Source organism: Nerophis ophidion, linkage group LG27, assembly GCF_033978795.1.
Source record: "Nerophis ophidion isolate RoL-2023_Sa linkage group LG27, RoL_Noph_v1.0, whole genome shotgun sequence".
NCBI lineage: Eukaryota > Metazoa > Chordata > Actinopteri > Syngnathiformes > Syngnathidae > Nerophis > Nerophis ophidion.
Window position 1 is genome coordinate 23,169,053 of NC_084637.1, and position 24,861 is coordinate 23,193,913.

Here is a 24,861-nt window from a genome sequence, read left to right on the forward strand (position 1 = left end):
GTAGGCCTTTTATATATATATATGTATGAAATACTTAACTTTCAGTGAATTTTAGCTATATATATTTATTTTATTATATATAAATAAAATAAGTAATTGAATTTCAGACGGCACCTATCAGATACACATTAATAAAAACACAGTTGTTCTACTAACTGTACTGTGCTTGCTGGTTACTAAAAAAACAACACTTACCTTTCACTATTTGAGTAACGTCACTTCCGAGTTTCCAGAAGATGGCGCCAGTATGTGCTTTACCCTGCCGTCTCTCGCTGTCACCTCTGTTCGTTCGTCTCCTCTCCTCCGCCACCTGCGGGATGTGTGTTGGGCCCGACCTGGTTTAGTTGCGCCCTTGGACGTGATGGCCCCCACCAGGTTCAGTCTTGTGAACGCAAGATCTTTGACAAACAAAACGTTTATCCTGAAGGATTTCTTCACTTCCTGCGGGCGGCGGACTTGACTTCCTCTGTGTGACGGGAACATGGCCGAGATCCAATGAGTCCAACTCCTCTTAATGAACTTCTGCCTCTTGAGTGTTCCGGTCGAAAAGGAGGATTAGCAATCGTTTTTAAAAATGACTTTAAATGCCTCCAGATCCGCCTGCAATCCTACTTTTCAAGCTTCGAACTGTGCATGTTTGAGCTGGAGGGGGCGTGGCTTCCAGCTCCAGCTGAATTTCGGGAGAGGCGCTGAATTTTGGGAGTCTCACGGAAAATCCGGGAAGGTTGGCAAGTATGCATACACCCCCTACACATTTCTATTACATAAAAGATGTCCGGGTCCACTGGACCTGGGGCTAATAGAAGTGTGGAAATTGATGTTCTGTGTAACTAACAAAGAAACAAACAACCACTCAGCAGGCCTAGATAGGAGGACTGAGTGTAGGTACACAGAACATCAGAGGGTCAAAATGTGCAAGAAAATGAGAGCAGACATTGTTGACAATGTTGCAACCTTGTGTGGGCCCCGAAACACAAAAGAAGAATCTCTGTGGGATGTACAAACTGGCAGAAAACATTTCTGTGCAATGTTCATATTGTTGTTACTCAGCCAGCGTTTATGGGATGATGGACCCGTTGCATTTTGTGGCTTTTAATGCCTCACAATCAAACACTTTTATGTTGAAACTGAGACTCACTGACTTTGGCAAATTTTCTGTGAAGAACATATATCAGAATACATATTTAATGACCACACACCATACACCCCCTCCCACACATTTCTATTACATATAAGATGTCTGGGTCCATTAGACCCGGGGCTAATAGAAGTGTGGAAATTGACTTTCTGTGTAACTAACACACACAGCAGGCCTAGACAGGAGGAGGACAGAGTGTAGGTACACAGAACATCAGAGGGTAAAAATGTGTGAGAAAATGAGAGCAGACAGTGTTGACAATGTTGCAACCTTGTGTGGGAACCGCAGGTGCAGAAACACAAAAGAAGAATCCCTGTGGGATGCAGAAACTGGCAGAGGCCTACACATTTCTATTATATATAAGATGTCTGGGTCCACTAGACCCGGGGCTAATAGAAGTGTGGAAGTGAAGTGAATTAAATTTATATAGCGCTTTTTCTCTAGTGACTCAAAGCGCTTTACATAGTGAAACCCAATATCTAATTTTTACATTCAAACCAGTGTGGGTGGCACTGGGAGCAGGTGGGTAAAGTGTCTTGCCCAAGGACACAACGGCAGTGACTAGGATGGCTGAAGCGGGGATCGAACCTGCAACCCTCAAGTTGCTGGCATGGCCGCTCTACCAACCGAGCTATACCGCCCCTTTCATCAATTTTAGAAATTGTTTAGAAATTTATGTTCTGTGTAACACACACACAAGGCCTAGACAGGAGGACAGAGTGTAGGTACACAAACAATCAGAGGGTCAAAATGTGCGAGAAAATGAGAGCAGTGTTGAAACCTTGTGTGGGGACCGCAGGTGCAGAAACACAAAAGAATCCCTGTGGGATGGAGAAACTGGCAGAGACCTACACATTTCCATTACATATAAGATGTCTGGGTCCACTAGACCCAGGGCTAATAGGAGTGTGGAAATTGATGTTCTGTGTAACACAAACACACACACAAGGCCTAAATAGGAGGACAGTGTAGGTACATAAACAATCAGGGGGTCAAAATGTGCAAAAAAATGAGAGCAGACAGTGTTGAAACCTTGTGTGGGAACCGCAGGTGCAGAAACACAAAAGAAGAATCCCTGTGGGATGCAGAAACTGGCAGAGAAATTTTCCACGCAACGTTCATATTGTTGTTAGTCAGCCAGCGTTTGTGGGTTCTGATGGACCCGTTGCATTTTGTGGCTTTTAATGCCTCACAATCAAACACTTTTATGTTAAAATACTGAACAGATGTTTATTGGGATAAGGTAAACATCTGTTCAGTAATTTAACATAAAAGCGTTTGGGACTTCTGATGGACCCTTTGCATTTTGCGGCCTTTAATGCCTCACTATCAAACACTTTTATGTTAAGAAACTGAACAGATAAACATATGTTCAGTATTTTAACATAAAAGTGTTTGATTGTGAGGCATTAAAAGCCAAAAAATGCAACAGGTCCATTAGACCTGCAAACGCTGACTGAGTAACAATATGAACATTACACAAGGGTTAAAAAACAATTAATTAATTTTCCCTACACTTTGTATCTTTACAGCCAAGAGAAATATATTATTGTCCTTCCAGCAACATAATCTGACGACACATGCCTTTATGTCGCAAACTCACTGTTGCCCCCTACAGGAGCTTCATATAGTCCACTGCTCTTCAAAATAAAAGCCTGTGTAAGTCAAACCGACAGGAGTATTTATTGTACAGAAAGATGCTAAGGCTGTTGGCTGTTAAAAATCTTTGCCAGCAAGGAGACATTTGATTGGCTCTTTTGCTGGTGGAGGCGGTCCTTGTCCTGCTGCTTCTGGCTAACTGCGTCTTTTCGTTTCTTCTTCTTCTTCTGGATCTCCTCCTCCGTTTGCCGCTGTGTGAAGTCCCAGGTGCGCTCCTCCACCTGGCGAGAACAAATGTTGTCTTTTTGACCTCCTCCCTACACACGTTACATGCACGGATGGAATTATAGACAAACTTACCTGCTGTGCGTCGTCCTTCTTTCTCTTCCTCACTTTGTCCATGTGAGCGCTCTTGTCCACGGCGTCCAGGTAGAAGTTGGTCTCCCTCTTGGCCTGCGACACTTCAGTCCGCAGGCGCTGCTTTAGAACCATCTGCTCGTAGGCCAGACGCTCGCTCAGGTGTGTCCACTGGAACCTGTGCAGGTACTGTGACACCAAAGTCTTCATCACACCTCCGTCACTGAATGCTAACAGTTAGAATATGTCAAGTACCAAGGTGTATGACTTTGGAGAAAACGGTTACAACCTTTGCTAAAAGACTAATAAGCGTGCTAACAGTTAACATATATCAAGTACCAAGTTAAAGGACTCTGGGGAAAACAGTTAAAAAATTTGCCAAAAGGTTAGCATGCCAATAGTAACATGCTAACCGTTAACATTTATTAAAGTACCGAGTTATAGGATTCAGGGGAAAACAGTTGCAAAATTTGCCAAAAAAGGTTAGCATGCTAACATCAACATGCTATCAGTTAACATTTATGAAGTACCAAGTTATAGGACTCAGGGGAAAACAGTTAAAAAATTGGCCAAAAGGTTAGCATGCTAATTGTAACATGCTAACCGTTAACATTTATCAAGTACCGAGTTATAGGACTCAGGGGAAAACAGTTGCGAAATTTGCCAAAAAGGTTAGCATGCTAACATCACCATGCTATCAGTTAACGTTTATCAAGTACAGAGTTATAGGATTCATGGGAAAACGGTTGCGACATTTGCCAAAAAGGTTAGCATGCAAACAACGGCATGCTATCAGTTAACATTTATCAAGTATCAGGTTATAGGACTCAGGGGAAAACAGTTAAAAAATGTGCCACAAGGTAGGCTTGCTAATGGTAACATGCTAACCGTTGACATTTATCAAGTACCGAGTTATAGGACTCAAGGGAAAACAGTTGTGAAATTTTCCAAAAATGTTAGCATGCTAAAATCAGCATGCCAAAAGTTAACATTTATAAAGTACCGAGTTAAAGGACTCAGGGGAAAATAGTTAAAAAATTGGCCAAAATGTTAGCATGCTAATTGTAACATGCTAACCGTTAACATTTATCAAGTACCGAGTGATAGGACTCAAGGGAGAACAGTTACGAAATTTTCCAAAAAGGTTAGCATGCTAACATCAGCATGCCAACAGTTAACATTTATAAAGTACCGAGTTATAGGACTCAGGGGAAAACGGTTACGAAATTTGCAAAAAAGGTTAGCATGCAAACATCAGCATGCTAACAGTTAACATTTATCAAGTAACAAATTACGACTCAGAGGAAAACGGTTACAAAATTTGCCAAAAAGGTTAGCATGCTAACAGCTAACATTTATCAAGCACCGAGTTATAGGAATCAGGGGAAAACAGTTAAACAATTTGTCAAAAGGTTAGCATGCTAATAGTAACATGGTAACGGTTAACATTGATCAAGTACCGAGTTATAGGACTCAGGGGAAAACGGTTACAAAATTTGCCAAAAAGGTTAGCATGCTAACAGCTAACATTTATCAAGCACCGAGTTATAGGTTTCTGGGGAAAACAGTTACAAAATTTACCACCAGCATGCTGACAGTTAACATTACGTATTTTCCGGACCATATGGCACACTGCCGATGAATGGTCTATTTTTGAACTTTTTTCATATATATAAGGCGCACCGGATTATAAGGCGCATTAAAATACTTATATATATATATATTTTTTTTCTAAATGTAAAACACTTCCTTGTGGTCTACATAACATGTAATGGTGGTTCTTTAGTCAAAATGTTGCATTGATGAGGTTTCACAGATCATCTTCAAGCCACTTTCTGACAGTCGCTTCCAGATGGGTCGTTTTGTGGGCGGTCTTATTTACGTGGCTCACTTTTGGCAGCATCCTCTCCCAGTCATCTTTGTCTTACCTTATACACAAACCATGACACTTGTATTTTGAAGCACATCAAACGGTGCAGCCTACTTTCATCTCTTATGTATAACTGCCATCTACTGGTCACACTTATCATTACACCATGTACCAAATAAAATTGCTTCGAGGTGGGTAAGCTCAACCAAATGTATTCCTTACATTAGGAGCACCGGGTTAGAAGGCGCACTGTAGAGTTTTGAGGCAAAAAAAGGATTTTAAGTGCATCTTATAGTCCGAAAAATAGGGTATATCAAGTACCAAGTTATATGACTCTGGGGGAAATGGTTACAAAACTTTCCAAAAACGTTGGCATGCTAATGTTATCATACGAGCATACTAACAATAACATGTGCCACGTGCCAAGTTTTATGACTCTGGGGTTTACGGCGGAAAAATTGGCTGAAAAAAGTTAGCATATGTTCAGTACCAAGTTTTCCAAAAACTAACCATCTCATGCTAACAGTCAACATATATGAAGTATGGAGTTCTATGACACTGAAGAAACCAGTAACAAAATTTGCCTAAAGCGCTAGCAGCTAACCGTTTACATAACAAGTACCAAGGTAAATGAAACTGGGGAAAACGGTTACAAAATTTTCCTAAAATGTTAGCATGCTAATTTCATCATATTAGAATGCATATGTTGCCATTTTCACGGTTGGCATGTGTAGCGTACCAAACTATATGAGTCTAAGGTGTATGGCGGCATTAATTGGCTAAAAAAAAGTTAGCATATGTCAAGTGCCAAGTTATGTAATTCTGGGGTAAATGGTTACAAAATGTTTCCAGAAAATTTAGCACGCTAACATTAGCATACTAATAGTAAAAATATATCAAGTACAAAGTTATATGACTTTAGGGTTAACAGTTACATTTGCCAAAAAAGTTAGCATGCGAACAGTTAACATATATTAAATACCAAGTTATATGACTCTGGGAAAAACAGTTACAAAATTTGCCCAAAAAGTTTGCATGCTAACATTAATATGCTAACAGTTAACATATGCCAAGTACCAAGTTATGACTCTAGGGAAAATAGTTAAAACATTTTCTTAAAATGTTAGCTTGCTAATGTTATCATACTGGCATGCTAACATTAGCATGCTCACGGTTAGCATGTGTCTCGTACTAATCTATATGACTCTGAGGTCTATGGCGGTCATCATATCTCAAGTACCAAGTTATGTGATTATAGTGTAAACTGTTACAAAATTTGCCAAAATAGTTATTAGCATTATCACTTCTGATATGAACCAAAATCTATATGGCGATGTATATTGCATATCAGTCGCTGTCAAATGTACAAACTCATGTTCACTTCACCTTTTTACTGTTTGCTCCATTTACCAGTGCACTATTGTCTAATTAGCCTTGCACATACTAGTGATTTAAACACTTGTTTATAGTTTTACTTCATAGTTAACCATGAAAGCACAGTCTACCAAGTCCAATTCCTTGTATGTTAAACATACTTGGTCAATAAAAGTGATTATGATTCTAATATTGCCTAATTTCTGGTTGTATTAATTCCTCAAAACAAGTAATAATCTACTGGAAATATCTGCTTACATGTTTATAGCTACACTTCTGGTCAAATGTAATAAACACTTTTGTTTTCGCACTTATTAGTTTCGAGCGACACTACAAATTTGTGATATCGATCTAATACCAAGTAGTTACAGGAGCAGTATAAGATGCATAATGGTAGGAGGAAAATGTCTATCGTCAGCTAAATGTATAAAATTTAATCATATGGAGCGGTATAGCTCGGATGGTAGAGTGGCCATGCCTGCAACTTGAGGGTTCCAGATTCGATCCCCGCTTCTGCGCCAACCTAGTCACTGCCGTTGTGTCCTTGTGCAAGACACTTTGCCCACCTGCTCCCAGTGCCAACCACACCGGTTTAAAAATGTAACTTAGATATTGGGTTTCACAATGTAAGGCGCTTTAAGTCACTAGAGAAAATCGCTATATAAATATAATTCACTTCACATACATCATCTAAATCAGTGGTTCTCAACCTTTTTTCAGTGATGTACACCCTGTGAAATTTTTTTTAATTCAAGTACTTTGTTGACATTGAGTACATCAATATATTGTCTGCAGTCTCGAAGTTATTTCTGATCAAACAAGGGTACGTAATAAAAGCTGCCGTCAAATGACTAAACATTGGAATCAGATTGCTGTAGATAAATTTGAACTACTCATGATTACATGTGCTTCATATTTGATCTATAATCGTGGTATTGTTCTGTCATGGGTTCTTTGTGTTCACATTTCCAGTCGAAAGGGCCGTCGGGCTGTTAGTGATGGATGATGATGATTCATAGCGGTACTTTGATTGTTGGTGCCATTACATTGTTGCATTTATCTCATGTGAAATTTATCAAATATTTTTTCTCATTGTCGTGTTTTATTCTTATAACCATCACCAATGCATTGAAGCCAAAATGATTTGGTCCTATAAACATTTACTGTATTTTCCAGACTATAAGGCGCACTTAAAATCCTTTCTTTCCTCAAAACTCGACAGTGCACCTTATAAGCCGGTGCGCCTAATGTACGGAATGATTCTGGTTTTGCTTAACCACCTCGAAGCTATTTTATTTGGTACACGGTGTAATGATAAGGGTGACCAGTAGATGGCAGTCACACATAAGACATACATGAAGACTGCGATATGACTCAAGTAAACAACATTTTGTATGTTCCATTGAAAATATAGAACATTACACACAGCTTTCAAAAATCTATCAAAAATGTTTTAGTACGACTTTGGTAAGCTATGAAGCCGCACCGCTTGATGTACGTCAACATAGGAGTATTATTGTGGTGTTTAGGGCGGCATTGTGTAGTGGGTAGAGCGGCCGTGCCAGAAACCTGAAGGTTGCAGGTTCGCTCACCGCCTGTTGACATCCAAATCGCTGCCGTTGTGTCCTTGGGCAGAACACTTCACCCTTGCCCCGGGTGCCGCTCACACTGGTGAATGAATGATGAATGAATGATAGGTGGTGGTCGGAGGGGACGTAGGTGCAAACTGGCAGCCACGTTTCCGTCAGTCTACCCCAGTGCAGCTGTGGCTACAGATGTAGCTTACCACCACCAGGTGTGAATGAATGATGGGTTCCCACTTCTCTGTGAGCGCTTTGAGTATCTAATAATGGAAAAGCGCAATATAAATCTAATCCATTATTATTATTATCATTATTATTATTAAGACGTTATCTGGCGTTTTGTTTTGCAATATTATGCAAAAGCAATTTGTCTTACCTTCTGGTACCTGCTGGTCTGTATTTGGGATCTGCATAAGTTCTGAAAAATTGCGCAGGTCTGCATTTTATCTGTGTGAAAAACATTTACCGCATTTTCCAGACTATAAGGCGCACCTAAAATCCTTTCTTTACTCAAAACTCGACAGTGCACCTTATAAGCCGGTGCGCCAAATGTACGGAATAATTTTCCTTTCCCTTTTGTGGGCTCTGAACCGAAGATGTTGTTGTGGCTTGTGCAGCCCTTTGAGACACTTGTGATTTAGGGCTATATAAATAAACATTGATTGATTTGTAGTCCGTGGAGATGCCATAGTCGATAATCGTCTTCTTTTTCTCTATCTTCTTGTTATCTTCTTGTCATCCTCCGTTGTTGCCATTTCTTATAAAAAGTAGTGTAAAGTTCTTACTTATATCCGTCAGTAAACTCGCCATGAAAGCGCTAAAACATACCGGTGTAATGAGTTTACATTATTCATCCAATTAATTTTAGTTATTAGAGTTCCGGTCGGATGGTTTTTCACGAGACACATATGGTGGAGTTGTTTCCGGATGAGGAGATGCTGCTCCGTTATTGATTGAAGTAAAGGCTGATTGTCATTCAAACAGTTAGCTCCATCTTTTGACACTTCTTCCACTCCTGTCCTTCCACGCTACACCGTTACTATAAAGATGACGGGGAGAATACGCTGCCGGAGGTGAGCCACGTAAAAAAGACCGCCCACAAAACGGCGCATCCTGAAGCGACTGTAAGAAAGCAGCTTGAAGATGATCTGTAAAACATCTTCTATGCAACATTATGACCAAAGAACCACCATTACATGTTATGTAGACCACAAAGAAGTGGTCTACATAACAAAAAAATAATAATGACTCCTTTAATGCGCCCTATTATCCAGTGCGCCTTATATGTGAAAAAAGATCAAAAATAGACCATTCATTGGAAGTGTACCTTATAATTCGGCGCGCCATATAGTCCGGAAAATACGGTAAGTAAAAAGTATTGGCAATATTAACCTTGTATTTACTCTTTTTTTTATTTATACCAAATCTAGTCGGACCCCTTGTTGCCGGGCAGAAGAGTACCTTTATGCACCACAGGTCTGATGTGAATGTCTGGCGTTTCCTTGTGGCCATGGGAGTGTTGTGGAGAGACGCCGCCACTCGCTTGGCCACGCGTTTGTCCCGAAACTCAACCCAGCCCTCGGTGAAGTCGCACCTCCTTGACCCGGCCTTCCTCTTCCGCTTCTTGACCTCGCCATCTGCAACACAACATGGTGTCACGTACACGCCGTCTTCAGGACATACGCACCATTGCCGTGTGTTAGCGTTTGCCTTCGGGTTGCAGGAAAACACGTCCAATCTCGCCGTAGACGGACATCAGGTTCCTCAGGTGTTTAGGCCGGAATCTCGGAGGAATGTGACCCAGGTACAAAATCCCTGGAACACACTTCCTGTCTGAGGAAGAAGTCAGTGCTGCCCCTTTAAGAGTTCTCTTTTTCTGCCTTATTTCTACTGCATCGCCATCATCTCTGATTGTTGTGTCCTCCTCTTCCTCCTCAACAGTCTGCTTCATGTCCTCCTCTTCCTCCTCAACAGTCTGCTTCATGTCCTCCTCTTCCTCCTCAACAGTCTGCTTCCTGTCCTCGTCTTCCTCTTCAGTTGTCGACTTTCTGTCCTCCTCTTCGTCCTGAGTTGTCGACCTTCTGTCCTCCTCTTCCTCCTGAGTTGTCGACCTCCTGTCCTCCTCTTCCTTCTGAGCAGGCATCTTCCTTTATCTTGTCTGTTCGCTGTAAATCAAAGCAGACTATTATAAACGATGACAATTACAAACACTTAAGTGTGATTATCTTATCCATTTAAATCTCTTTTTATAATTTTTTTTATAGTAGGCCGCACAGTCACGGCACTTAAATCAATTTTATTTATACAGCATTTCTTACAGGGAGCGCTCACAAACTGCTTCACATGGTTAAAATACAAACAGTTTAATCAAAATAGGCATATGCAGCGCTGTGCGCTTAGCTAGTAGCACAGGTGCTACTATGTCAAAAAAATTAGTAGCACAGAAGAAAATAGTCAGAAACCGATATTAAAACTAAAAGTACCACGGTATCAGTTTTGGTCCATATTGCCCAGACCTACACAGAGTCACGAGTGACATTTCCGCATCAATCACTTGTCTATTTGGTTATGGTTTAAGTTTATTTCGAACATGCACTAAAGATGGGCAAAAATTTTATTTTAGTTTGTTTAAATTTGGATGGATTTTTTACAAGTTCAAAATGAAATCCTTATTCGCACACGTGCGATAGGTTGTTTTTTTTTTCAAGTCGCAAGGTGTATTTTTAGGCTAGTTTGCGAGGAAATTTGTTGCACTGTGCAGCCCTGATATAGTAGGGATGCCGAGAACGTACATGTTTTGAAGAGCAGGCTTAAGACTCACCTTTTTGATTTGGCTTTTACCTAATATTATTTTAACTTTTATTTTATTCTTTATCTGTACTCATGGTTCTTATTATTTTACAAGGGGAGAAAATGAAAAAGCATTTGAGAGAAGTGTGTTAGCAGTTTGGACATTTCATCAAAATCTGTCCATTACTTTTTGAGTTATGTTGCTTAAAAACAGACAAACAAATTCTGGTGAAAACAGAACCTCTTTGGCGGAGGTAATTAAGTATGCGTACTGCAAAGCAAAGTGCACTACCTTCGCCACGAGCGTTTCCAAACAGACATCAAGCCGGTCACAGCCGTGGAGGACCACAAGTAATATAAGAAGCTACTTCATAAACCATCACCAGGGAAATATATATTTAAGCCAGTGAGGCTAAACACCAATTTTTGTGAGGTATTTACATTATTAGTGAAGTGAATTATATTTAAAAATCATCTGTGGAACAGTTTGGATGATTCCTTAAAATGTTCCAGTTCCATTCACACATTTAAAAACAACTTTAAGACCAATGTCTTGGAAAAATATATCACTCTTAAATCAAAACAGTATTTAATACTATGATTGTTGTTAACTACAAACTAAATGTGGGTTATAAATAATAATGGAAGTATAATTGTTTGTATATAGTATATAATTGGTACAAATGTTTAACTAACACGTGCACAAGGATATTTCACGTCTTTACTGCGTATATAATGGAACAGTTTTTATGTTGTGTACAAGGTGTATTTATATGTTGTGCAAAGGAAATTTTATATTGTTTGGAAGCTCATCTTGTATTTGAAATTGTTTATAGGGCTAGGCGCAATAAGTGTTCAACTTCAGCCTAAACCCTTTCGGTCTGCAACATTTTAAATTTATGAATTTACAACTGTTTATTTATGTAAATTTGTTTGTTTAATTTGTTGACCATGACCATATAAATAATAAAATAATTATATTTATAAAGCACTTTTCCCTAAAGGAAACATTGTCAGCTAACTTGTCTGAGAAACAGCATTATCCAAAATGATATAAAAAAAATATCCACTGCAGAGGACACTCATAAAGTAAAGGTTGCAAGACAAACTGTTCATGGTCACTTTAAAGACACAACTGTAAGTTTTGGTATTGTGACTATTTTCTTGTAACAGTAGATGTTGAAGCACTATTCGTTGAAATTTAAATACATATTATAGTAAGAAAAATATGATTAGAACATTTGAGCATTATGTTTGTTATATTCCTGCCACTTCATTTTACACACTATGGCATTTTTACCAAACCTTTTTTGGGTCGATACCAATTTTGGTATGCTAATCAGAGCATGCAGATCATGTCATATTGGTATGCCAATCAGAGCATGCAGATCAGATGGGGCTATAAATGCTCAGCAGCATTTAAGGTTGGGAACGGGGTACGCCAGGGGGGAATTCTCTCCCTTGCCCTCTTCAATCTATATATGAATGACCTATCTGTACAGCTCAGTAGCTGTAGAACAGGATGTGTACTTGGTAATACTGTGGTTAATCATCTGATGTATGCGGATGATTTAGCCATCCTGTCTCCTAGCAGTGCTGGCTTTCAACAGCAGCTGAATATATGTACAGATTGTGGTTTAAAATATGATGTGAAACATAATGCTAAGAAGAGTGTCATTATGATATGTAGAACAAGAGAAGACAAGGATCTCTTTTTTTCCTTCATTCTATCTGTCAGGACAGGTGCTGAGTGTGTGTCATAAAACTAAGTATCTGGGGAAAACCATTACTGATCTATGATGATGACCTATACAGCGGCGTATGCTGTATGCGCAAGCCAACATGCTGAGAAAGAAATGTTATTATTGTACAAATGATGTAAAGGTCAACTTATTCAGAGCCTATTGCACTCCTTTGTATACTGCTCCCCTGTGGGTAAAGTATAAGCAGAAAAGCTTTCAGAAGCTGCAGGTTGCTTATAATGATTATATGAAGCTTGTCCTGGGAATTCAAGCCAGATGTTTGTTAGTGTTGGGGTGCCCACTTTCTCAGCATTGCTGCGCAACCTTATGTATAAGTTTATGTGGAGGGCATCTGAGTCTGCAGTTCTGTTAGATACTCATCTGGACTGTGGAACCATTGGCACACATGTTTGTATGCTAGAAACTGACATTTGGGCTTCTTTTTATTGTTTAGTTTTTTAATTTTTTAGTGTTTTGTATTGTGTTTTTTATGTTTAATGGATCTTAAGGTCTGCGATAAAGATTGATGATGATGGTACCGTGGACTTAATACCGTGACATCGTACTGTGATTTTTTGATATCGTTACATCCCTAGCATCTAGTATGACATATGATAATACAAATAATGAATGTATATAAAAATGATAATGGTATATTACTGAAATGTTTACTTAAAACTAATGTTTTTTACCGCCTTTTAAAATGTCCAGAGAAGAGAAGACGTGTTTTTTAGGGAAACTTTCAACACGGTAGTATAGAACTTTAAAAAGAAGAGCTTGGAATTTCTATCAATATTCGTATAAAAATCATGGCACAATATGAATGTTTGTACACCGCTAAATACGAAGAATATTTAAGAATCTCACCAAGAAAACACTCGACTGCGTGCTCGAAAGTCGCGTGTTGATGACGAAATGAATCGATGACGATCTTCCGTTTTGAACATTTTTGCACTTCTTAGTGTTGCTTCCAAAATAAAAGCATGTTTATCCTTTCTTTCGTCTATGATCTCATGGCTGGTTCCTAATACACAAAAACACAACCGATTGAAGTAAAGCCTTACAACATGTACAATTTATAAGATGGACTTTATGTATCCCTTCGTGGGGAATTACCACGTTGATGTTTATCAGGGTGTACGCTGCCTTCCGCCTGAATGCAGCTAAGATAGGCTCCATAGATAGGACAAGCGGTAGAAAATGGATGGATATATGGATGTTTATTATATTTATTTTGGTTTCAGGAAGGTCTTATTTTGGTAGGAATATATCTTAAAGCGGGCGCGGAGGCGGGACTTCCGGAGCGGCGGTGTTAGCAGACAGACATGCAGAGGCCGGTGTCCAGTCTACCGCTGAGTTCCAGCGTCAAAGTGAAACTGCTCAACGCGGGCTTTCAGATTCTTAATGATGTCGCAGCAGTCACGGCGCTCAACCTTAGTCGAGGTAACTTTTTTTTTACTCGTTGTTTGCCTAACTACAGTAACTAGACAACAAGTATGTCATAACAACGCACAACCATACACACAGCATTTGGCGTTCAGTTGTTTATGGGGTGTTGCTGTTTCATGTTGTGCCCCACAAAGTGTTAACACTGTAAATAATGTACTAATTACGCGCATCTTAGATGTAGTTTTACACATTTGAAGGTGCTAATCAGTCAATCAATCAATGTTTATTTATATAGCCCCAAATCACAAATGTCTCAAAGGACTGCACAAATCATTACGACTACAACATCCTCGGAAGAACCCACAAAAGGGCAAGGAAAACTCACACCCAGTGGGCAGGGAGAATTCACATTCAGTGGGACGCCAGTGACAATGCTGACTATGAGAAACCTTGGAGAGGACCTCAGATGTGGGCAACCCCCCCCCTCTAGGGGACCGAAAGCAATGGATGTCGAGCGGGTCTAACATGATACTGTGAAAGTTCAATCCATAGTGGCTCCAAGACAGCAGTGAGAGTCCCGTCCACAGGAAACCATCTCAAGCGGATCAGCAGCGTAGAGATGTCCCCAACCGATACAGGCGAGCGGTCCATCCTGGGTCCCGACGAGCGGTCCATCCTGGGTCTCGACTCTGGACAGTCAGTACTTCATCCATGGTCATCGGACTGGACCCCCTCCACAAGGGAGGGGGGGACATAGGAGAAAGAAAAGAAGCGGCAGATCAACTGGTCTAAAAAGGAGGTCTATTTAAAGGCTAGAGTGTACAGATGAGTTTTAAGATGAGACTTAAATGCTTCTACTGAGGTAGCATCTCGAACTGTTACCGGGAGGGCATTCCAGAGTACTGGAGCCCGAACGGAAAACGCTCTATAGCCCGCAGACTTTTTTTGAGCTCTAGGAATCACTAATAAGCCGGAGTCTTTTGAACGCAGATTTCTTGCCGGGACATACGGTACAATACAATCGGCAAGATAGGCTGGAGCTAGACCGTGTAGTATTTTATACGTAAGTAGTAAAACCTTAAAGTCACATCTTAAGTGCACAGGAAGCCAGTGCAGGTGAGCCAGTACAGGCGTAATGTGATCAAACTTTCTTGTTCTTGTCAAAAGTGTAGCAGCCGCATTTTGTACCAACTGTAATCTTTTAATGCTAGACATGGGGAGACCCGAAAATAATACATTACAGTAATCGAGACGAGACGTAACAAACGCATGGATAATGATCTCGGCGTCTTTAGTGGACAAAATGGAGCGAATTTTAGCGATATTACGGAGATGAAAGAAGGCCGTTTTAGTAACGCTTTTAATGTGTGACTCAAAGGAGAGAGTTGGGTCGAAGATAATACCCAGATTTTTTACAGAGTCACCTTGTTTTATTATTTGGTTGTCATATGTTAAAGTTGTATTATTAAATAGAGGTCGGTGTCTAGCAGGACCGATAATCAGCATTTCCGTTTTTTTGGCATTAAGTTGCAAAAAGTTAGCGGACATCCATTGTTTAATTTCATTAAGACACGCTTCCAACTGACTACAGTCCGGCGTGTTGGTCAGCTTTAGGGGCATGTAAAGTTGGGTGTCATCAGCATAACAGTGAAAGCTAATACCGTATTTGCGTATGACGTCACCTAGCGGCAGCATGTAGATGCTGAAGAGTACAGGGCCAAGGACCGAACCCTGGGGAACTCCACACGTTACCTTAACATAGTCCGAGGTCACACTGTTATAGGAGACGCACTGCATCCTATCAGTAAGATAAGAGTTAAACCATGACAGGGCTGAGTCTGACATACCAATTCGTATTTTGATACGCTCTAATAAAATATTATGATCGACGGTATCGAAAGCAGCGCTAAGATCGAGGAGCAGCAACATAGATGACGCATCAGAGTCCATCGTTAGCAATAGATCATTAGTCAATTTTGCGAGGGCTGTCTCAGTCGAGTGATTTGCCCTGAAACCGGATTGAAAGGTTTCACATAGATTGTTAAACGCTAAGTGCTCATTTAGCTGCTCTGCAACAATTTTTTCGAGGATTTTCGAAATAAAGGGAAGGTGAGACACCGGTCGGTAGTTTACCATGAGGTCAGGATCAAGGTTAGGTCTTTTAAGGAGAGGATGAATAACCGCTTTTTTGAATGCAACGGGAACAGTGCCCGAGGAAAGTGATAAGTTTATAATATTTAGCACTGATGGACCTAATAATACAAAAAGCTCCTTGATAAGTTTCCCAGGAAGTGGGTCAAGTAAACATGTTGTTTGTTTTATTCCATTTACACGTTGTAACAATCCTTCTAATGTTATTTCATCAAAACGAGAGAAACTATTTTGGATATTTGCAGTATCCGCCGTACATACAATCGTATCTGTGTTACTATAACCCCGTTGTAGCTGGGACGCATTGTCTTTAATCTCCTTTCTAATAAGTTCAATTTTCTAATCAGTAGCATGACTTTAGCAAAGCCAATGTATATTAAAGTTAAAGGCCTACTGAAATGAGCTTTTCTTTTTTAAACTGGGATAGCAGGTCCATTCTATGTGTCATACTTGATCATTTCGCAATATTGCCATATTTTTGCTGAAAGGATTTAGTAGAGAACATCGACGATAAAGTTCGCAACTTTTGGTCGCTAATAAATGATTAATGGGTTGTACTTGTATAGCGCTTTTCTACCTTCAAGGTACTCAAAGCGCTTTGACACTACTTCCACATTTACCCATTCACACACACATTCACACATTGATGGAGGGAGCTGCCATGCAAGGCGCTAACCAGCACCCATCAGGAGCAAGGGTGAAGTGTCTTGCTCAGGACACAACGGACGTGACGAGGTTGGTACTAGATGGGGTTTGAACCAGGGACCCCCGGGTTGCGCACGGCCACTCTTCCACTGCGCCAATAATAAAAAAAGCCTTGCCTTGACCGGAAGTGGCAAACGATGTGCGCTTGACGTCACGGGTTGTAGAGCTCCTCACATTCTCACATTGTTTACAATCATAGCCACCAGCAGCAAGAGCTATTCGGACCAAGAAAGCAACAATTTCCCCATTAATTTGAGCAAGGATGAAAGATTCATGGATGAGGAAATTTAGAGTGAAAGATTAGAAAAAAAAAAGGTGAGGGCAGTGGGAGGGATTCAGATGTTATTAGAAACATTTACTAGGATAATTCTGTAAAATCCCTTATCTATCTATTGTGTTGCTAGGGTTTTAGTGAGATTAAGTAGTACCTGAAAGTCGGAGGAGTGTGGCCACAGATGTGTTGACCGCCAGTGTCTCTGAGGGGAGTCACGCACCTCCAGCAGGACGGAAGCTCCGCTGATGTGTCCGGTAAGAGCCGACTAATTACCACAATTTTCTCACCGAAAACTGCCGGTTGACATGTGGTCGGGATCTATGTTCGCTTGACCGCTCTGTTCCATAGTAAAGCTTCACCTTCGGGAATTTTAAACAAGGAAACACCGGCTGTGTTTGTGTGGCTAAAGGCTAACAGCTTCCCACCTCCATCTTTCTACTTCGACGTCTCCATTATTAATTGAACAAATTGCAAAAGATTCAGCAACACAGATGTCCAGAATGCTGTTTAATAATGTGATTAAAGCAGACTACTTATAGCTTGGATCGGGCTGGAAAATAATGTCCGCTACAACCCGAGACGTCAAACGCACGCATCATCACATGCGTAATCATCCCGCAATGTTTTCAACAGGACACTTCGTGGGAAATTTAGAATCGCAATTTACTAAACTAAAAAGGCAATGTTAATATTTCATCATTGATATGAATCATTGATATATAAACTATCAGACGGCGTGGTCGGTAGTAGTGGGTTTCAGTAGGCCTTTGTAGTACCAATGTTTGTCACACACACTAGGTGTGGCGAAATTCTTCTCTGCATTTGATCCATCACCCTTGATCACACCCTGGGAGGGGAGGGGAGCAGTGAGCAGCAGCGGTGGCCGCGCCCGGGAATCATTTTTGATGGTTTAACCCCCAATTCCTACCCTTAATGCTGAGTGCCAAGCAGGGAGGTAATTGGTCCCATTTTTATAGTGTTTGCTATGACTCGGTTGGGATTTGAACTCACGACCTACCGATCTCAGGGCGGACACTCTAACCACAAGGCCACTGAGCAGGATGATATCAGCATCAAGCTGAAAGGTGGACTTACGTTGGAGCGTTTTTGTTTTTTTTAGTCAGTCTCTTTGTCGGCATTAAAAAGTGCTACATTACCTAGTAGTAGTTTGGCTGAGCAACCCAGGTACCAAAAACATGGCACCTTTGGTTTTTACGTGACCGGCGGAATTCGGTCTGTACCAGAAAATAAACAAATTTAGTACCCATCTCTAATTACAGTACAATATTTGTCTTATGTTCTATTATTATGTTGTGTTGATCGATAAATATATTAACTAACCGGGTTAAGGGTATATAATGCTAACAACAACATGGAGGATAATCAAATCCTGCCTCATCAATAAAACGTCCACACATGGGTGAGCCTTTGATGTGAGGGATGTCAAAGGGAGACACGGAATGCTAACAACACGGCATCAAGTTGACTAACGTTTGGCAAAACAACTTACGCCCATGGTTTAGGTACATGGACGCCCAGTTCTAACAAGAGGAATTACCCAGGATGTGATGAGATGCTTCCACGTCATAGCCGTGTTGTAGTGGCCGGGTGAATACTCAAGGCTGCTACATTTGGGGACAACATTTGTTATTTCATGTTTAGAGGGCTTTAAATATGTTTATAAACATATTTAAATTGTGTTTTTTTATGCTCTTAACATTTTTTTTAGACAATAAGCCTACTGGGCGAGTATGGAAAGAGGGACTTTAGTGAATATTGTCACAAAGTTTGTTGTTGAAAATGTTTTTCTCTTTTATTCTGATTACAATCATGATCCTTAGGTGTACATGCAAAATCCATCCATCCATCCATTTTCTACCACTTATTCCCTTTTGGGGTAACGGGGGGCACTGGCGCCTATCTCAGCTACAATCGGGCAGAAGGCGGGGTACACCCTGGACAAGTCGCCACCTCATCGCAGGGCTACATGCAAAATGGGATCTTGATATATTTTAAGTAGTATCGGATCTATAACAAAATGTGCAGTACCGCCCATCGCTCATTTCTGTTGCAGAGACGGGTCTCAGCCAGCAGGAGGCGCTGGAGGTGCTGCAAACTGTGAGGAAAGAGGGAGGAGCTGACGGAGAAGAAGGAGGAGGAGGAGCTCCTCTTACCGCGCTTGACCTCCTGCAGAAAGAGGAGGAGCTAAGGAGCATCGTGACCTTCTCCTCGCAGTTGGACAGCATGCTCGGAGGAGGACTTCCTGTCGGGAAAACCACGGAAGTCTGCGGCGCACCGGGAGTGGGGAAAACACAACTTTGGTGTGACACACACACACACATTCCTGTATTTGTTACCTTGACACCTCCAAAAAATGCCTACCTCTTTAGGACCACCCTTTCAAGATATATGAAGATTTGTATTTACAACATTAATAATATATACATACTATGCATATACAAACAAATGTAGGCTTTTAGTGAATACTTTTTTTTTGTATGTAATTGTTTTTTAATCTTCATTGTTTGTTTCAAGTTACTACAGTAAGTCTATATATACAGTGGGGCAAAAAAGTATTTAGTCAGCCACCGATTGTGCAAGTTCTCCCACTTAAAATGATGACAGAGGTCTGTAATTTTCATCATAGGTACACTTCAACTGTGAAAGACAGAATGTGAAAAAAAAATCCTGGAATTCACATTGTTGGAATTTTAAAGAATTTATTTGTAAATTATGGTGGAAAATAAGTATTTGGTCACTTCAAAGAAGGAAGATCTCTGGCTCTCACGGACCTGTAACTTCTTCTTTAAGAAGCTCTTCTGTCCTCCACTCGTTTCCTGTATTAACGGCACTTGTTTGAACTCATTATCTGTATAAAAGACACCTGGCCACAGCCTCAAACAGTCAGACTCCAAACTCAACTATTGCCAAGACTAAAGAGCTGTCGAAGGACACAAGGAAAATAATTGTAGACCTGCACCAGACTGGGAAGAGGGAATCTACAATAGGCAAGCAGTTTGTTGTGAAAAAATCAACTGTTGGAGCAATTATCAGAAAATGGAAGACATACAAAACCACTGATAATCTCCCTTGATCTGGGGCTCCACGCAAGATCTCATCCCGTGGGGTCAAAATGATCATGAGAACGGTGAGCAAAAATCCCAGAACCACACGGGGGGACCTGGTGAATGACCTGCAAAGAGCTGGGACCAAAGTAACAAAGGTTGCCATCAGTGTTAATTTTGTTGACGAAAAATTTTCTTCATAGTTATCGTCAACGACCTTTTTTTTCTGATTAAAACGAGACAATAACTAAATAAAAAGTAATTTACGTGGACTAAAACGATGACGAGGTGTATTGACATATTCGTCAACGAATAAAAACGAGACGAAAATGTCTGCCAGAGACGAGATCCAATCGGAACTCATTTCGTTAGGAAGAGACGGGAGGAGTTGGAAAGAGAACCAATCAGAACGACGTGGTAAGGAAGTTACGTAAACGTAGTTTGCGTTTGAGACTGACCCGGGAATGTGCTGCAGAAGACAACATGTCAACGCCGGGGAGGAAGAGGGGAGAGGACATATGGAGAAATTTTATAGTTGACGTCAAAGATAAGATGCAGTGTAAGAAATGCAGCGCGAGGATTACGGGGAAAAACAACAAACTTGAAGCGACATTTACTGTCCAATCACCCCGAAATCCACACACAGGTAAGCATTTTCCAAAACCTACAACTCACGCGACGTTATCGCGTTTATTACACGGCTTACTCGTGAAATACTAAATTTGAGACATGATTTTCATCAAAATACGACTTGTATCGGGGATTTTTCCGCTGTTTTGCTTTGACTTTCAGAAATTGAAGGGAAAGTTTACATATTACCCTTTAGTCGACTAAATCTACTGTAGTTTTTGTCGACTATAATCTTATGATATTTTGTCAACTAAAACTAGACTAAAACTAAAACAATTTAAATAACTAAATTATGACTAAAACTAAATTACATTTTAGTCAAAAGACTATGACTAAAACTAAATCAAATTTTGCTGTCAAAATTAACACTGGTTTCCATCAGTAACACACTACGCCGACAGGGAATCAAGTCCTGCAGTGCCAGACGTGTCCCCCTGCTTAAGCCAGTGTATGTCCAGGCCAGTGTATGTCCAGGCCCGTCTGAAGTTTGCCAGAGAGCACATGGATGACACAGCAGAGGACTGGGAGAATGTCCTGTGGTCAGATGAAACCAAAATAGAACTTTTTGGTATAAACTCAACTCGTCGTGTTTGGAGGAGGAAGAAGAATACTGAGTTGCATCCCAAGAACACCAAACCTACTGTGAAGCATGGCGGTGGAAACATCATGCTTTGGGGCTGTTTTTCTACTAAGGGGACAGGACGATTGATCCGTGTTAAGGAAAGAATGAAGGGGGCCATGTATCTTGAGATTTTGAGCCAAAACCTCCTTCCATCAGTGACAGCTTTGAATGGTTGAACAAACACATATTTTCCACTATAGTTTAGAAATACATTATTTAAAATTCCTACAATGTGAATTCCTGGATTTTTTTTCCACATTCTGTCTCTCACAGTTAAAGTGTACCTATGATGAAAATTACAGACCTGTCATCATTTTAAGTGGGAGAATTTGCACAATCGGTGGCTGACTAAATACTTTTTTGCCCCACTGTACATATATATTTATTTTTTTTTAATACATTTTGGCCAAAAGGGGGTGCATTTCAGTTTCTTACACACACTTGTTATTTCATATGTTGGCCAGAGGGGAAGCACTTTGATTTTTTACACACACTTGTTATTTCATATGTTGACCAAAGGGAGAGCACTTTTAAAACTGACAGTCAATTGGAAAAATCCTACTTTTTGGGACCGCCCTCATTTTGATGGATTTCACCACCAGGGGTGCAAATGAGACATTCTCTATTAGATGCAATGGTTTTCTGTATTGGGACCATGATTTATGTCCTAACTTATTCATGCCTCCTCATATGGAAGCTACTTTTCCTTCTTGATGTCTCAAGAAAGGTAAAAATACAAGAACACACACATATCAAATGTGACACAGGTATGTTCAGTCTGCAGTTGGCGGTGGACGTCCAGGTGCCGGCGTGCTTCGGCGGTCTCGGAGGTCAGGCGGTCTTCATCGACACAGAAGGAAGCTTCGTCGTTCAACGAGTCGTCGACATCGCCGCCGCCGCCGTCCGCCATTGCTCCTTGTTAGCGGACGACGCGGACCAACGGGATGCCATGACCACCTTTAACGTGGACAACATCCTGTCCAACATCTTCCTGGTACGGCGCGACGTACTCGCCACCTGACAAGAAGGGATGCAAAGTGATCATGTCCTGGTCTTGGTGTGCTTCAGGTGCGCTGCCACGACTACGTGGAGCTCCTCGCCGAGGTCTTCCTGCTGCCCGACTTCCTGTCTGCTCACCCTCAGGTCCGCCTCCTCGTGATTGACAGCGTGGCCTTTCCCTTCCGACAGCTTTTCCACGAGCTGTCACAGCGGACACGCCTCCTCAATGGCCTCGCCCAGCAGCTCATCTCCATGGCGACTAAGCACAACGTGGCCGTGGTCTTGACCAACCAGATGACCACGAGGCTACGAGGCGGACAATCCCAGCTCGTCCCCGCACTGGGGGAGAGCTGGGGCCACGCCCCCACCCTGAGACTCCTCCTGCGGTGGGCAGGCTCACAGAGGCAGGCCACCATCTTTAAATCTCCAAACCACATGGAGGCCACGGTCAGCTACCAAATCACGTCGGACGGTTTCAGAGACATTGACCAAACGGAGCAGCAGCCGAGCAAACGCCCCCGAACGCTCCCCGAGCAGTCGGCTGCCTGCTCGAGCAAACAGATGCAGTTGACTGGCTAAAGCTGCAGTCGTTTTCAGCCAATCAGGGAGAAGCACGATGAGGACCATCTTTCTTTGCAAAGGTGAATAAGATGTCATTAAAAAATGATGTATTTACTTTTTTAAACTCATGCCTTATTTAAAGTCCAACTGGTGTCGAAAGACCGTTTAATCAATTCAAAGAAATATACTTAGTGTAACCAGTCTCTACAGATTTCAGTTAGTCCAACTGGTCTCCAAAGACTCTTTAGTCAACCCAAGACACATTAGTAAGTCCCAAGTTGTCTTGAAAGATCTAGGTTTAGTGATTTCAAAGTAAGTCCCAAGTTGTCTTGAAAGAGCTAAGTTTAGTGAGTCCAAGGAGTGGACTCCTTAGTCAATCCAAAGACTCTTTCCGAAGTGCTCCTTATCTTTAGAGACTTTTTAGTAAGTCCAAGTTGTCTCTAAAAAATTGAATCAATCCAACTAATCTTTAAAGACTTCTTAGTACAAGCAACTTGTCTCTAAAAGACTCTTTAGTCAAATGTAAGACTATTTCGCAAGTCCAACTGGTCTCAAAACTCTTTAGTCAACCCAAGACACATGAGTAAGTCCCAAGTTGTCTTGAAAGATCTAAGTTTAGTGAGTCCAGGGAGTGGACTGCTTAGTCAATCCAAAGACTATTTCCGAAGTGTTCCTCGTCTCTACAGATTGTTTAGTAAGTCCAATTTGTCTCTAAAGACTCTTGTAGTCAATCCCAAAACTCTATAGTAAGTCACTTCAAAGACTCAGTAGTAGGTGAAACTTGTCTTTCCTGACTCTTTCAAAAGTCCAACTAGTCTCTAAAGACTGTTTAGTAAGTCCAAGTTGTCTCTAAAAAATTGAATCATTCCAACTAGTCTTTAATTACTTTTTAGTACAAGCAACTTGTCTCCAAAATACTTTTTAGTCAAACGTAAGACTCTTTAGTAAGTCGAACTGGTCTCAAAAGACTCTTTAGTCAACCCAAGACACATTAGTAAGTCCCAAGTTGTCTTGAAAGATCTAAGTTTAGTAAGTCCAAGTGGTCTCCAAGGAGTGGACTCCTTCGTCAATCCAAAGACTCTTTCGGAAGTGCTCCTTATCTTTACAGACTATTAAGTAAGTCCAAGTTGTCTCTAAAAAATTGAATCAATCCAACTAATCTTTAAAGACTTCTTAGTACAAGCAACTTGTCTCTAAAATACTCTTTAGTCAAATGTAAGACTCTTTAGTAAGTCTAACTGGTCTTAAAAGACTATTTAGTCAACCCAAGACATATGAGTAAGTCCCAAGTTGGCTTGAAAGATCCAAGTTTAGTGAGTCCAAGGAGTGCACTCCTTAGTTAGGGGTCTCAAACTCAATTTACCTGGGGGCCACTGGATGCAGAAAGTGGGTGAGGCTGGGCCGCCAGAAAAGATTTCTTATAAAATCTAACGTGCACTTTTTATTGGATTCACCTTCCTTGAATGGCTTTCCCGCCCAAGCAACATACTTGCCAACTCTCGCGATCTATCCGGGTAACACCCAAATATCAGTGCTCCTCCAGACAATCTCGCGGTTATCACCCGGACACCATTATTAAGGGCGTGCCGTGGTGGCACTGCCTTTTGCGTCCGCTTTTCCACCATGTAAAAAATGCGCCGGCCCAGACAAATATTGTATGAGGCTTCTGAAGACCCACAGAAGTGACTGCAAGACATACTTCATCAACAACCATACAGGTCACACTGAGTTGCCGTATAAACAACTTTATCACTGTTACAAATATGCACCACACTGTGAACCCACACCAAACAAGATTGACAAACACATTTTGGGAGAACATCTGCACCGTAACACAACATAAACACAACAGAAAAAATACCCAGAATCCAATGTAGCCCTAACTCTTCGGGGCTACAATAGGGGACAGGGTTGAGGGTGGCGGGTGTATACTGTAGCCCGGTTGAGTTAGGGCTGCATGGGATTCTGGGTATTTGTGCTATTGGGTTTATGTTGTGTTACAGTGAGGATGT

General features: G+C 41.1%; 2 protein-coding genes and 1 pseudogene across 2 annotated transcripts; 2 read left to right on the forward strand and 1 right to left on the reverse strand.

Moving 5' to 3' along the window:
• The window catches only part of LOC133544461 (suppressor of tumorigenicity 14 protein homolog), a 480,364-nt pseudogene that overhangs the window by 105,496 nt on the left and 350,007 nt on the right, over nucleotides 1–24,861 (forward strand).
• Nucleotides 1,172–13,457, reverse strand: LOC133544193 (activator of basal transcription 1-like). The gene is made up of 5 exons (XM_061889314.1): nucleotides 13,321–13,457; nucleotides 9,632–10,086; nucleotides 9,383–9,558; nucleotides 3,098–3,283; nucleotides 1,172–3,018 (listed from the first exon to the last, which is right to left on the reverse strand). Exons 2-5 carry the CDS (start codon nucleotides 10,062–10,064, stop codon nucleotides 2,839–2,841), a joined length of 975 nt encoding a protein of 324 aa, XP_061745298.1. The 5' UTR covers nucleotides 10,065–10,086; nucleotides 13,321–13,457; the 3' UTR covers nucleotides 1,172–2,838.
• Nucleotides 13,749–22,973, forward strand: LOC133544254 (DNA repair protein RAD51 homolog 3-like). The gene is made up of 4 exons (XM_061889413.1): nucleotides 13,749–13,896; nucleotides 19,047–19,293; nucleotides 22,067–22,283; nucleotides 22,358–22,973. Exons 1-4 carry the CDS (start codon nucleotides 13,779–13,781, stop codon nucleotides 22,865–22,867), a joined length of 1,092 nt encoding a protein of 363 aa, XP_061745397.1. The 5' UTR covers nucleotides 13,749–13,778; the 3' UTR covers nucleotides 22,868–22,973.

Bases quoted from the DNA above. Each gene is read 5' to 3' on its own strand.
- LOC133544193 (XM_061889314.1), bottom strand. From the start codon at position 10,064: ATGCCTGCTCAGAAGGAAGAGGAGGACAGGAGGTCGACAACTCAGGAG. The intron at 3,284-9,382 runs GTACTCTTCTGC...TTGGTGTCACAG, and splicing joins CAGACCTGTGGTGCATAAAG to TACCTGCACAGGTTCCAGTG. The intron at 3,019-3,097 runs GTAAGTTTGTCT...TGTTCTCGCCAG, and splicing joins AGAAGGACGACGCACAGCAG to GTGGAGGAGCGCACCTGGGA.
- LOC133544254 (XM_061889413.1), top strand. From the start codon at position 13,779: ATGCAGAGGCCGGTGTCCAGTCTACCGCTGAGTTCCAGCGTCAAAGTG. The intron at 13,897-19,046 runs GTAACTTTTTTT...TTTCTGTTGCAG, and splicing joins GGCGCTCAACCTTAGTCGAG to AGACGGGTCTCAGCCAGCAG. The intron at 22,284-22,357 runs GTACGGCGCGAC...GGTGTGCTTCAG, and splicing joins TCCTGTCCAACATCTTCCTG to GTGCGCTGCCACGACTACGT.